The sequence below is a fragment of the Calliphora vicina genome, chromosome 4 (genome assembly GCF_958450345.1).
Source record: "Calliphora vicina chromosome 4, idCalVici1.1, whole genome shotgun sequence".
NCBI lineage: Eukaryota > Metazoa > Arthropoda > Insecta > Diptera > Calliphoridae > Calliphora > Calliphora vicina.
Genome location: NC_088783.1, coordinates 32,647,496 through 32,660,172, shown reverse-complemented (window position 1 = coordinate 32,660,172; position 12,677 = coordinate 32,647,496). Strand labels below are relative to the sequence as shown.

General features: G+C 29.3%; 1 protein-coding gene across 1 annotated transcript in view; it reads right to left on the bottom strand.

The window, feature by feature from the left end:
- The window catches only part of LOC135957686 (uncharacterized), an 88,350-nt gene that overhangs the window by 24,273 nt on the left and 51,400 nt on the right, over positions 1–12,677 (bottom strand). Inside the window, 1 exon segment of the mRNA XM_065508472.1 lies at positions 1,208–1,281. Coding sequence (XP_065364544.1) covers positions 1,208–1,281 — 74 coding nt within the window.

Here is a 12,677-nt window from a genome sequence, read left to right as displayed (position 1 = left end):
ATCGCAGACCACATTAGTATTCCGGGTTTTCATACGATTCTAAGATGATCTAACTATGTCCGTCCATCTGTCCGTCTGTTTAAAACACGACTGAAATATGGCCAACATTGGTTCATGATTTCAACTAGCCCCCATGCAAATATTCCCCCGGAATACTGTTTGAGCAGACATAAATATGTTGATTATGCGGAAATCCTGATAAAATTTTGTACAAATTGGTTCTAAATACTCTGAAATTGTACTGTAAAGTTAGGCGAAAATCGGGCAACATTTCTCCCTAGTCCACCTACTAGGTCCTACTCAGAAAACGAATTGAACATTCATTATTGAATTTTATTTACAGTGGGTCAATGTTCGATGGGAGCATTATACTAACTGATAAAAATGTTGTAAGTTAATGTCTGAGAGAATTGTTATTGTCAGAGTTATATTGTGGAATTTTATGGGGATAATTTTTGTGGAAGATCTTAACCCTCTATCTCCTCTCTTTAGTGGAGAATCATTCGAGAAAATCAAAAAAAATCCTTTCAAAAAGGACATTTAAAAATTAAAATATTCCAAAAGAATTTTTGGCGGAAAATTTCGGTGGGGGATGTCAAAAATCTATTTATGATCTGAATTTCCTTTCAGAATTATAGTCAAAAAATCTCAATTTGTTGGACACTGTAATTAATATCGTTATGAAATTTAACATAAAAAAGTTTTTTATGAACCTAAATTTTCTAACAACTTTTATGCGGATCGGTCCACAATTGACCCTACCCCCCATATAACCCCTAAATGAGACAAATATTTTATTGTCACAGAATGATGATGGGTATACAAGATTCCGCACAGCCGACTTTAACACTCTTACTTGTTTTTTCTTTTTGTCAAATCAGCTAGTTTTGTGTTTTTAACTAGTTTTTGAACTTTTTTTCGCACGTGTAACACATCGTTTGGATTTGTTTTAAGTGCATGTGTCGTCTAAGATAAATTCAATATTGTTGGAATTTTGATGGAAAAACTCGAGTGTTTTTAATTGCAATAAAGGTATTCACGTCACCAATTTTAATCCTCACGATATTGTGAACTTTCGCACAAACAGGACAACAATTTATATTAGCCGACTACAATATTAAGTGCAAATGGTCAGGCAGCATTGCAAGTGCAAGATTTTTGTGTAATGTTGTGTAATAATGAAAACAATGATTAGAAAAAAACTTACCTCAAAACTAACGATACCCGTGTGATCCTGGTCTAGTGTATTGAAAACATAGTGGGCATATAATGTTGGATTGGCTAAACAGCAGAAAAAATAGAATTAGTATTAAGATTTGTTTTAGATAATTAATAAATTTTATTTTATTATATACATTAGTCACATTAAACTCTAATTACACACTTAAAACATGGCTTATACGAAGTTTGTTACTTAGAAGCTTTAACATCAACATAAATACTGGTAACTGGACTTAATAATAAAGAAAACTGCAAAGCTTTACACAGCAGCTACACAATTGTAGTAATTTCTGTTAGGCAGTGTTATTTTAATAAAGCTAGAAATTATATATGAAATATTTACTAATAGATGAGATAATTTGAATATGTTTATATACATACATAGATATTAAATAGCTAAATGTATATAGCAAACAATACTTAACTTAGGCCTAGTTCGTAATAAATTTTTTTACTTTATCGAATTTAAATTTAAATATAAATTAAATTTTGTTTGACAATTATGTTTCTTAAAACTTTTATAAATTTAAAAATAGCTTATGAATATGAGGAAATCTTTTTAAATATATGATCTATATGATCTATACTAAAGACTAACATCTAATTTATAACATTGTGTTTGTTTTACTTTTTACATATTTAAATTAATTTTTTTCTTTTGCAGGTAATAAAAATGTTGTCTTAATCGAATTAAATGAAGTACTTTACTACAGAAGATGAATAGCAATACAGGTACACACAAATACTTATTACTTATTTACATTAAATATTACTGAAAAGTATATATTAAAAAGAAAATTTAACTATACTGAGTGAGTTAGTTATCAATTTAAAATAATTTTAAAGTGCATTTTTTAAGCAACTGTGCAAACCTTTAAAATGAGTAAACACCACAAATTATTTGATTTGTTTTAAGATAATGAAAATCCTAAAAACTTTTCATCGATTAAAAATGTAAAGTTTCGGTTTGTTGGAGATTGAGCTAAATAATAGATTTGGTACTGAAAAAAAAAGATTTAAGTCGAACTATAATGATTTTCATGATCTTAAAAAAATCCAAAAATTCATTGGTGTTACTCACTTTTGAGACTGTGTGTATAAATATCATGACTTCCTTAAGACCTCACAATCATATTGACCTTGGGTCTTTCGATCATATTCGGATAGCACATACTCTTTCGATTTATTTGAATATTTCCATTTTTATTTATTTTATTGAAGTAAGAGTGTTATATTCGGCTGTGCCGAATCTTGTAGACCCAACATCAATATATGAGAATAAAATATTTTTCTGATATAGGAATTATATGGGGGTAGGGTCAATTATTGACCGATCCTCACAAAAGTTTTAGGTTCAAATAAAACTTGTTTATGTCCAATTACATCACGATATTAATTAGTATAAGTACCTTGTATGGGGAATAGGGTGAAGTCTTGCCCAATTTTCACCATACTCTAAAGTATAATTAGAACTAATTTGTGTAAAATTTTATCAGGACTGTTTCTTCAGCAAAATATTTATGAAACGCTCAAACAGTATTCCGGGGCTAGGTGAAAACATGGACCGATATTGCCCATTTTTAATACCAAACATGCCTTAGACAGAGAATATTTGTGAAAATTTTCAACAGACAAACATAGCTAGATCGTTTTAGAATTTCATATGGACCCAAAATATAAATACTTTGTAGATCTGTGATGAATAGTGTTAAAAACGGAATGACAAAATCAATATTCCACCCATCTGTTATGATGGTGGTTATAAAAGTTCATGTCTTTTAAAGTTGAATTAAGATTTGATTGATTGAAACAACAAAATTATATTTTTTTGACGAGAAGTGCTACCATTTTTAAAATTTTTTATAAAGGGTGTTTCATTAAGCGCTTCCTCTCTTTAAATTTAAATAAAACAAAGCGTGAGTGAGATATTATCAAAATATGTTATTCCTTTGAGATGCCTTTCGATGCATCTGAAATGTACAATTTTTGACGACTCTGGCGCATAAATCAGACATGATGTTATGTTATGATTTGGGTTATGTTGGACCGCTTTCGTTTTGTGGCTTATTCGTATAGACCTGCTGCATAAGAAAACCGCACAAGTAAACCCAGAAGAAAAGTCAAATCGCACGATCTTGGTAGACAGTTCACATTACCTTCATGTGAGATGAACATGCCCTCAAATCACTCGTGCAGAATGTCCTATATTGCACCGTCCTGTTGAAACCAATTCATGGCAAAATAAGTTGGTAATCATAGGCCTATAGTGCTCGCCGTTGACGGTGATGTTCTGGCCAACGTCGTGCTCCAGATAATATGGACCGATGAAACCGCCAGCCCAAAATCCACGCCAAACATTGACTTTTTCGGAATGCATTGTACGGTTTTGGGTCTCATCGGATTGGTATCGTACGAAAATTTATAATTTTGTTTATTGACGTACCCATTCATCCAGAAATGTACCTCAGTGCTGAAGATGATTTTTTGATAAAAATTAGGATCAGCATATTAGTAGGTAGTAAAAAAATTAAAAAAAAATTATCATTTGCATGTTGTTGTTGAAGCTATATCCGTCCATGGAGATTTGGCAAAATAATTCGACAATCGTAGTTTCAACAATATGGCCGCTATCAAATGAAGTTGCAATTGCAAGACCCTTTATTTTACTTAATATTTCTATCAACAAAAAATAAATACAATAGAATAAAAAAAGACGCCAATCATAGCTTTAACGGTAAATTTTTGATTTGATTTTGTATATATATTCTAATGTCGCGTTCTTGTACCTATAACATCGTTTATAAGATTGTTCTAATCAAGTGTATTAAGTAGTTTTAACTAAAACAAATTGTTGCATATAATAATCACAATAAATATTTTGTTTTGTTCTTCAAAGAGTGTCCCGTTCGCTATCCATTTTTATTATTTTAACTTCTTTCTTTAGATGGGTACAACGTGTGTTGAAGGAAGAAGGAAAGCAGTACTTGGTTGTACAATTGCGTGATAAATAGAGAGAAATATAAGTTTGAGCATTATTCCTGCAAGCAAACATTGGATAAAACAATAAAGGAGGCAGACAATTCATTACTAATGGGCTTACTTAGAGTGTTAAATTTATTGAAGTATTATTTTTTGATTTTAATGTAAAACAATCGTGATACGAAATAATGCTCTAAATTCATACAAATTAACCATTGTGTGTCTCAGAATACTTGAAAAATAAATGTAGGAACAAATTTCAGTACATGAATAATCGTGCGCCATGTAATATGTAACAAAATTTAGCAATGCGACTGGATGTGACCGAACTATCTTTAAATATAAATTTGACGACATATTAAATTTGAAATAAATTTTAAATACTATAACTAAGAACATTCACAATGAAAAACCTTTAATTTTAATACACATTTATTTTAATAACTTGCATATATTTCCAGTAGACAAATATTTTTCATTCTACAAAAGTTTCCAAAACTTAGATTAACATGTCATCTACAACAAAGTGCAATAAATTGAATATCAGTGACAAGAGAGATAGACAATATCAATTACGGAAAACAAGAAACCACCAAAGTTTTTGACAATATGGTGGGTTACCATTGAAATTGAGTTGGTTGCTTTGAATTATCATTAGATAAGGGAAACAGCTGTTAAATTTAGAAGTTAGCACAGTCACTTAAATTTAATGTACTTTTGAATAAATTCTTTTTTTTTCCAACCATATAAAACATAACCTAGTTATTATCTTTCATTCTTTCTCTATGTATACGAATTAATAATAAATTCATTCACTTAATAAATTTCAGTTTTACAAATTCATACTCATATGTCGTATTTTTTTTTTGTAAGAATATTCACAGGCAGCCAAAATAACAACGTATAAATCATATTTTTTTTTCTTCTTGCAATTCTCGTTCGTCAAAGGAAATCCGCTTATATTTGTTAGCAAGATAACGAAAAAAAACAACATACTGCCATTTGTCTAATAATTTGATATTCTAACATAGAGTAAGTGAGTACTCTAACAGAGGGAAAGAAAATGGAAAAAAGCAACCAGCATATAAATTTTTATATTTCTATAAGTATATACATAAATAATATTACTGTATATATATGTATGTACATTTGACATTTTTATGTCTACCCTACCTCTTGCTCTTCTTAACCTTTCTCACGCCAATAGCTGCTACAGCAGCGGCTAAGGAAACAAAAACAAACACCAAAGAGGCTTAACATTTACAAATACACATTTTACATAAACTCATATTCATGTAACTATGTATGTACGAGTAAAACATATTCGTACATGACATGTCATATTTTCTCTATCTCAGTTTACTTAAACGTGATTACATTACAATTTTATAACGAAGACAACAACAACAACAAAAAATATCCAACTGCAACTAAATACATGTGAAAAGTCATATTACTTTAATGTCACAAACACAACGTACTTACAGCAAAAACAACAACTAGATTTACTCATGTGTATGCATGTATTTGTATGTGTACATTACAGTGGCCCTTATTTTGCACGTTTTGAATTTTCGATGCTCACAAGATCTAAAATTGTTCTCCTTCATCTTAAATCTAAATGCTGAAAATTAGAGCAATATCGGATAACTCATTTTATTTTAAGTTTTGGGTCAAAGCAATATTGAAAAAATAGAAACAAATTCCAATTATTGGATGTATGATTTAAAAATTTGGGATTTTTTCAAATTTTTAGTTTTTATCAGGGACCGTAAATAACGGTTATCCAGAAAATTTAAACAAAATATGTTAGAATCAACGGAGACCTATACAGTAATAACCAGGGAAACCGGAAATATGCTCAAAAAAAAGCATTTTAAGCTCTTAAAAACAAACTTTTACATAATTTTTAACCAAAAAATATACTTTTATTTAAAAAAATCAATACAATGCATTTCTAGAAAGGTAAAGTAACATAAAACAAATAAAAATAACAAGAACTAAAACAAGTATAACAAAAAAAAAAAAAATACAACACAAAAACAATAGGAGCTTAAGTTATGAAAAGGTCTCGAGAGGTATTTTTTAATGATATTTTATATAAATATGAAGACACTTCTTCAATTAAGGTTATTATTGCAATAAATTACAAAATGTTGACTTAAATTTTCAAGTAAAAATCATTGTCTATTGGATCTGAAAACATTTTTATACATAGAAACTGTACTTTCGACATCAACTGATGTTATAGGAACAAATTTGAAAGATAATATTTCCTTAATACTTAATTTTAAACTGTTTACAAAAGCTTTCTATAATTTTGAATCCTTAATTTGTTCCTATTATTTGTTCAAATTTGATTTTAATATTAGTTTTAACACTACAATTTGGTATTTAATCAATATTTTTAAATGTTTGTTCCACTAAATTATACTGTTCGGTCACTATAAGTCCAGCTGTTTGAAGTTTTTTAATAAATGTTTCAATAAAATAAATTATTTTTTATTGTAGGTGTATTTAAAGCATCTTTAGCAATGTTAATAAACTGAGACTCCTCAGCATTTAAAGCATTGATAACTTCACAATTTTTTTCAAAATTGTTGAAGTAATAATTAAAAGCTGAAAGCCATGTTCCCGAGTTACAACAGGCTCTGGTTTCAATTCTAGAGCAGGATACATTTCTTTTAATGTATCAATCCTATTTGGGGCTTTTTGACATTTGCAATAACCTTGTTTACGTTTTTGTAGAAGTCCCTTATACGTTCACACGAACGATGAGAACCATGAAAACTATTGTACACTTTCTTAATATTAAAGAATGGATAAGTTTGAAAAGAACTAAAATTTGATATTTAGATGGCGCTATTATTAAAATAGTGCTTATTTTATATTGCAAAAAAAAACATCTATTTTTCAATTTTGAATTTTAAACATAAAGTGATAAAGTCAAAATATGCTATAACAGTAAAAAATGCTCTAAAAACGCGAAAATATGACATAAATATGCTCTTAAAACAAATATATGTAAAAATATGCATTTAAGGGTAAAATATGCAAAAATATGCACTTAAATAGTTCTGAAACGTGTAAATATCTTATCCATGTGCCCATTAGCCTCACCAGAAAAAACATGCATTTGCATATTTTGGTTTCCCTGGTAATAACCAATATTGAAGCTCTTGGTATAAAATCTATGGTGATATTAAAAAACGATCGCAACTCCATAGTGAACAGTTACTTTTCAACGAAAAAATAAAAGTTCGTTAGAAAATCTAAAAAATGGATTTTTAATTAACCGTCATTAAATAAAACTCATTTGAAATGTATTATTTTTCCGGTCATAAAATAAAACCCATTTGAGGAGCTTTATTTTTCCCGTCAGAAAATAAAAGTCTTTTCGATTATTTTATTATTTTTTTTTCAGTATCTTTCTTTATGGAGCCTATCTGATATAATGTATGTAGTAATTTATTTGTTTAAGAAAAAACAAATTAATAATAGGAATCAAATTAAATTCCCACTTGGTTTTATTTTAATGGCGATTTATTCAATTGCAATGAATGGTGCTTTACAAATTGTAATGATCTGACCAGCGACAAGCTTAAGTGTCAAATAACATAAAATGATTCTCAATTTCTGACGGGGAAAATAAAACTCCTCAAATGAGTTTTATTTTATGACCGGAAAATATAACTCCTCAAATTAATTTTATTTTATGACGGGAAAATTGAACTCCTCAAAGAGTCTTATTTTATGACGGCAAATTAAAACTACTTTTTAACAGTTTTATCCCAATTTTTATTTATAGATGGAATTTTATTTTTAAATAACTGTTATAAAAGTACTTTTTTGATATCACTTATAACCGCTACGTTCACTGGTTTTTATTTTGAAACATTTTAACAATATAAATTTATTGAAAATATTGACCATTGCTAGCTATGATCTTTTCCCAACTTTCTGGCAACATATGGATTTCAAGCCAAAAGAACAGCTCATCTTTTGAGGCCAAGAACGAATCTAGCCACTATCGGCTATGAAGCGTATCCCAGAGTGAACGTTCTGTATCGATCGAAACATATAGTAGTCGGACGGGACACGGTCTGGACTATAAAGCGGGTGAAAAATAAGCAAAACTTTCCTACCAATTCATTATATATAGTTTTTAACAGGTATTGCATAATGTGGCCGAGCTGTTTCTTGATTGAATATTACGGTTTCATGTCTGGCCGTGTTGCGCTTCAAGCGAACCACTTGCGTTCGGTACATGTTCCCTGTGATGATCTTGCCAGATTTCAGCAGCTCGTAATAGATAGGACCCTTTTGCTTTGGTGTTGATACGGCAGGATGGCCGGGCTTTACATACGATCTCTTACGCTTCAAGTTATTTTAATCGATCCATTTTTCATTACAAGTAATGATTCGTTGCAAAAATTATTTTCTTTTGTAGTATTATAGCATAATTTCGGACAAGCAAAATTATCTTTCAAGGTCTCTCGGCTTCAATTCGTTTGGATCCCAATTTCCTTGCTTTTGGATGAATCGTGCTGCTTGATTGAGAAGCTCCCAATGCTCTTGCAATATCTTGTTGAGTTTTACAACAATCTTCATGGAATAATGCCTCTAATTCTTGTCTTCAAATTTTTTTAGCTGGCCTGGGCGATATTTGTCTTCCGTGTCAAAATCACCTCTTCTAAAACGCATAAACCATCTCTCGCACATTGAAACCGATGAAACACATTCACCATAAACTTTGGTGAGCAACCGTTATTATTCAGCTAAACTTTTTTCGAATTAAAAAAGTAAAGCAAAACATCCCGCAAAAAAAAAATTAAATTCTCTGTTAAGTTTTCCCTAATTAATTTAGGAATATTTTTTCATGAAATTTTACAGTTATATAGATTTTTTATTGAAAATGTAAAAATAAAAACAATTTTCGAAATTTGTTATCAGAAATCCCGCGATTCCCAAAAAAGTTTTAAAAAATTCCAAAAATGGAATTTTTCAGATAACTAAAAACACATTGAACCAACTGGGCTACTATATTTTGATACCGACTATGCGCTTTGAGAATTTTTGTTCTAAATTTGAATTTTAGATAAAAAATTAGAGTTTTCTGGATGGACCTGTTCACCACGGTATCAACATTTTTTCATTTGAAATATTTTGTGTAGATTTAGCTTTTCAAAAAGTATGAATTCCTTATTCATCTTTTTAGAAATTTTTTGAGATAACTTAAAATGAAGTACTTTTTTCCCAAAAAAAATTAGAGAAAAATCACCTTTTTAATTTTTTTTCTTACTTAGGACTGTGTCATTATTATTAAACAATTAATTTTTTATTAGTCCAAGAAAGACTAAATATTTGGATCCGCTGTTATCAAAAAACTGGAGTCGGGTGGATAAAAATGTTGAAAATTTAATTTTAAAATGCGAATATCTCCTAAGCTATAATAGATAATTGATAGCTACGACAGTTTTAGTAGTGCTTGACGAGGAGCTTTTATATTTGTATTTTTTTTTAAATCTGAACACAAACGAAGAAATAGGATCGTTTTAAAAATGTAACATAGCCGAGATGTCCTACTTTGGGGACCCCTGGCCTCGACCATGGTGGGTCCATGAGGTCTAAATTTCATCCAAACTGGAATAACGGTTTAGAAGTTACAGATTTATTTCCCTCTATTTTTGTTCTATACCACTGTGCGTCATCTAACTAAAATCCCGTATTTTTAAGTCCAACAATACAAATTTGATAAAATGATAAAATTAAGTCAATAATACAGTTTTTTGCAATATTTTTTCAACATTGAAGTTTTTGGAATTGTTGGGAATATACGTATTACTACTTTCTTCAGAAACTCCAACATTTGGTTTTTACGTAAAGGAGAACAATTTCCGACCTCGAGAAAATCTAAAAAATCTAATATAAGGGCCACCCTAATACTCATACATGTGTATTTATATCTAATACATAAGTCTATATTAGAGTACATTGTTGGCAAGAGCTAAAAAAGCACATTATTGCGAGTATTATTAAGTAAACTAATAACTTTAGTTTATAAAATACACAGCACAGTAGGACGAAACTTGAAAATATTATTTTCAAAGATTCCAAGAAAATCAGGACTATTTTTGATTTGGCCTGTAGATGTTTACATATCATATGTTTTTCTAATTTTGGGTTTTAATTCCAAGAATGTATGAAACTGCTGTTCTTGAACTCTTCAGACGTAAATAATTGGTTTGTTTTGTTTTTCTAATGCATGAAATGCCATAAAATCATTTACGTTTTTAAGTAAAATTTATTGCTAAAAATGTACTTAAGAGCATGTATTAAGATTGTTATTGTTTTTATGTAAGTACAAGTATTATACTCGTAACAGTATTACATTTATTTTCGGATGCTGATACTGATGTTATTGTTAGTGTAGTGAAATAGCCATTCAACATGTAACTGAAATGGACATACATATATTTATTACATCCCAGCAGTTCTGTATTGACTCCCAAAGAAGTCAATGTTTCCCAATGTATACTGGCTGAGTTCAATATATATAATTTTGGGCTATTTGAAACGTATGTCTACTTTGTAATACAGAAAGAAGCTAATTGGTTACTCTATGGATCTCAGGTAGTCTAGCGAGAAGTCAGTTGTCACTTTAGTGTCTATAAGTAATCTATGGTGTAGTCTAAAGGAAAGTCGAGTGTCTCTTAGTAACGTCTGCTAATACGTAGTTTACTCGTTGTAAAGAGTTAATTGGCTTCTGTTAAAATAACTATTCACGTAACTAATTCTGTAAGTAGTGGTGCCCCCAATTACAGTCAATATATGGACACTTACCCAGAACTGCTGGTATATGTGTAGGCCACCATTTTGTAAAGGATGTTTGCAATCTACTTTTATGTTTTTGTATTTTTTGGTTTCTTGTTAGTATTTTTGGTTATCTAATTATGTGTATTTCTGTGCGTTTTAATGTGTCCTATATATTTGTTAGTATTACGCTTGTAATATTATTTGATTAGTCTGTTATTTTGAGATGTATACATTATTACGCAGAAATATTTTTGGCAAACAGTTTTCTAAAGATTTAATATAATTTGGCTGCAATTTCTAAGGTTTAATGATAAAAAAATATTGTATATTTTTGTAATTTTTGTTGTTGTTTTATAAAAATGGCTTCTTTATGATTTATGACCAAGATTATAGAATAAGATTAAACAAAAGGTTATAATTTCAAACAGTTTAGGAAAATGACCCTCGTTTGAGTTTTGCAGATAAAGTTGTTTTATGTCAAAGTATCATAAAAGACATAATCGATAAAAATCTGGAACTTAATTCTTTAAATATTTCATAGTTTGAATAATTACCAAAAAGTAAGGGAAAATATTTAAAACTAATGGTGTGTGTAATTTTTAAGCGAATCATTAATTATAAATTTAATAAAATTAAACAAAACATTTCTAATGAATTGTATTACTGTTAGGTAATAAATATAAAGAGTTTTTTAATGAATGTCCCAAAATTAGGAAATTTATAGAGGTTACAGAAACAGTTGATCACCTTTCGTCAAAATAAGTAAATAAATTTGCCTTTCGACTTTATTAACGAGTTTTAAAATTGATAAATGAAATTCTATAAACAATTATAAATATTGCATTAAAAATGTATGATAAAATAAAGAAACAGTTTGAGTTGAAAAGAAACCAACAAATTGTAGTAGGGAATGTAAGAAAAGATAAACTCACTGTTTATTGTTGTTTAAGCTTTGATATTTTTACAAATAAAGCTTGAGTGTCTGTAATTCTCATTCACTCTAGTGTTTTATTTGTATAATATCTTTAGTTTTTCTAAAGCCTTTTGTGAATAGGTTTCCTGATGATCTGGCCTAAGCAACCAGTGAAATGCGCATAGGAACTAGCTTATCCCCCAACAATAAATTTCAGTGAATTTATCAATTATTGGGAATTCAGCACACTAATTCTTAAAAAAAAAAAAATTATTTTGTATTCCCTTATAACTTTTTGATAATGAAATTCTTGTTGTTTATTAAAATCCAATTTTTAAATAATTTTTTTTTTTACTTATTTTTATTCGAATTATCAAGAAAAAAATATTTGTATTCGAAAGTTTGAAAATTTCGCAAAAAGTCTCTGTCTACACAGAAATTGCAAATTGCTGGCTAGGGAAGAATCAAATCATTGTGGAAATAAATCTATTATTGCCAACTTTCTGATCCCATTGACTTAAAATTTCATATAGCAGTTACATGGAAGTATTTGAGTTGAAGTTTTGACTACAGATGCCACATAGACCACATTTAAAAAAAGTTTCAAAGCAATATTCTTACGGTTTCAAAAATGATCGTTGTTGGGTCTCTATACGATTCTAAGACGATCTAGCAATGTCCGTCCATCTGTATGTCCTTCGGTCTGTCTGTTGAAAACACGATAGGGCCCAAACTACAGGAGCTAGCT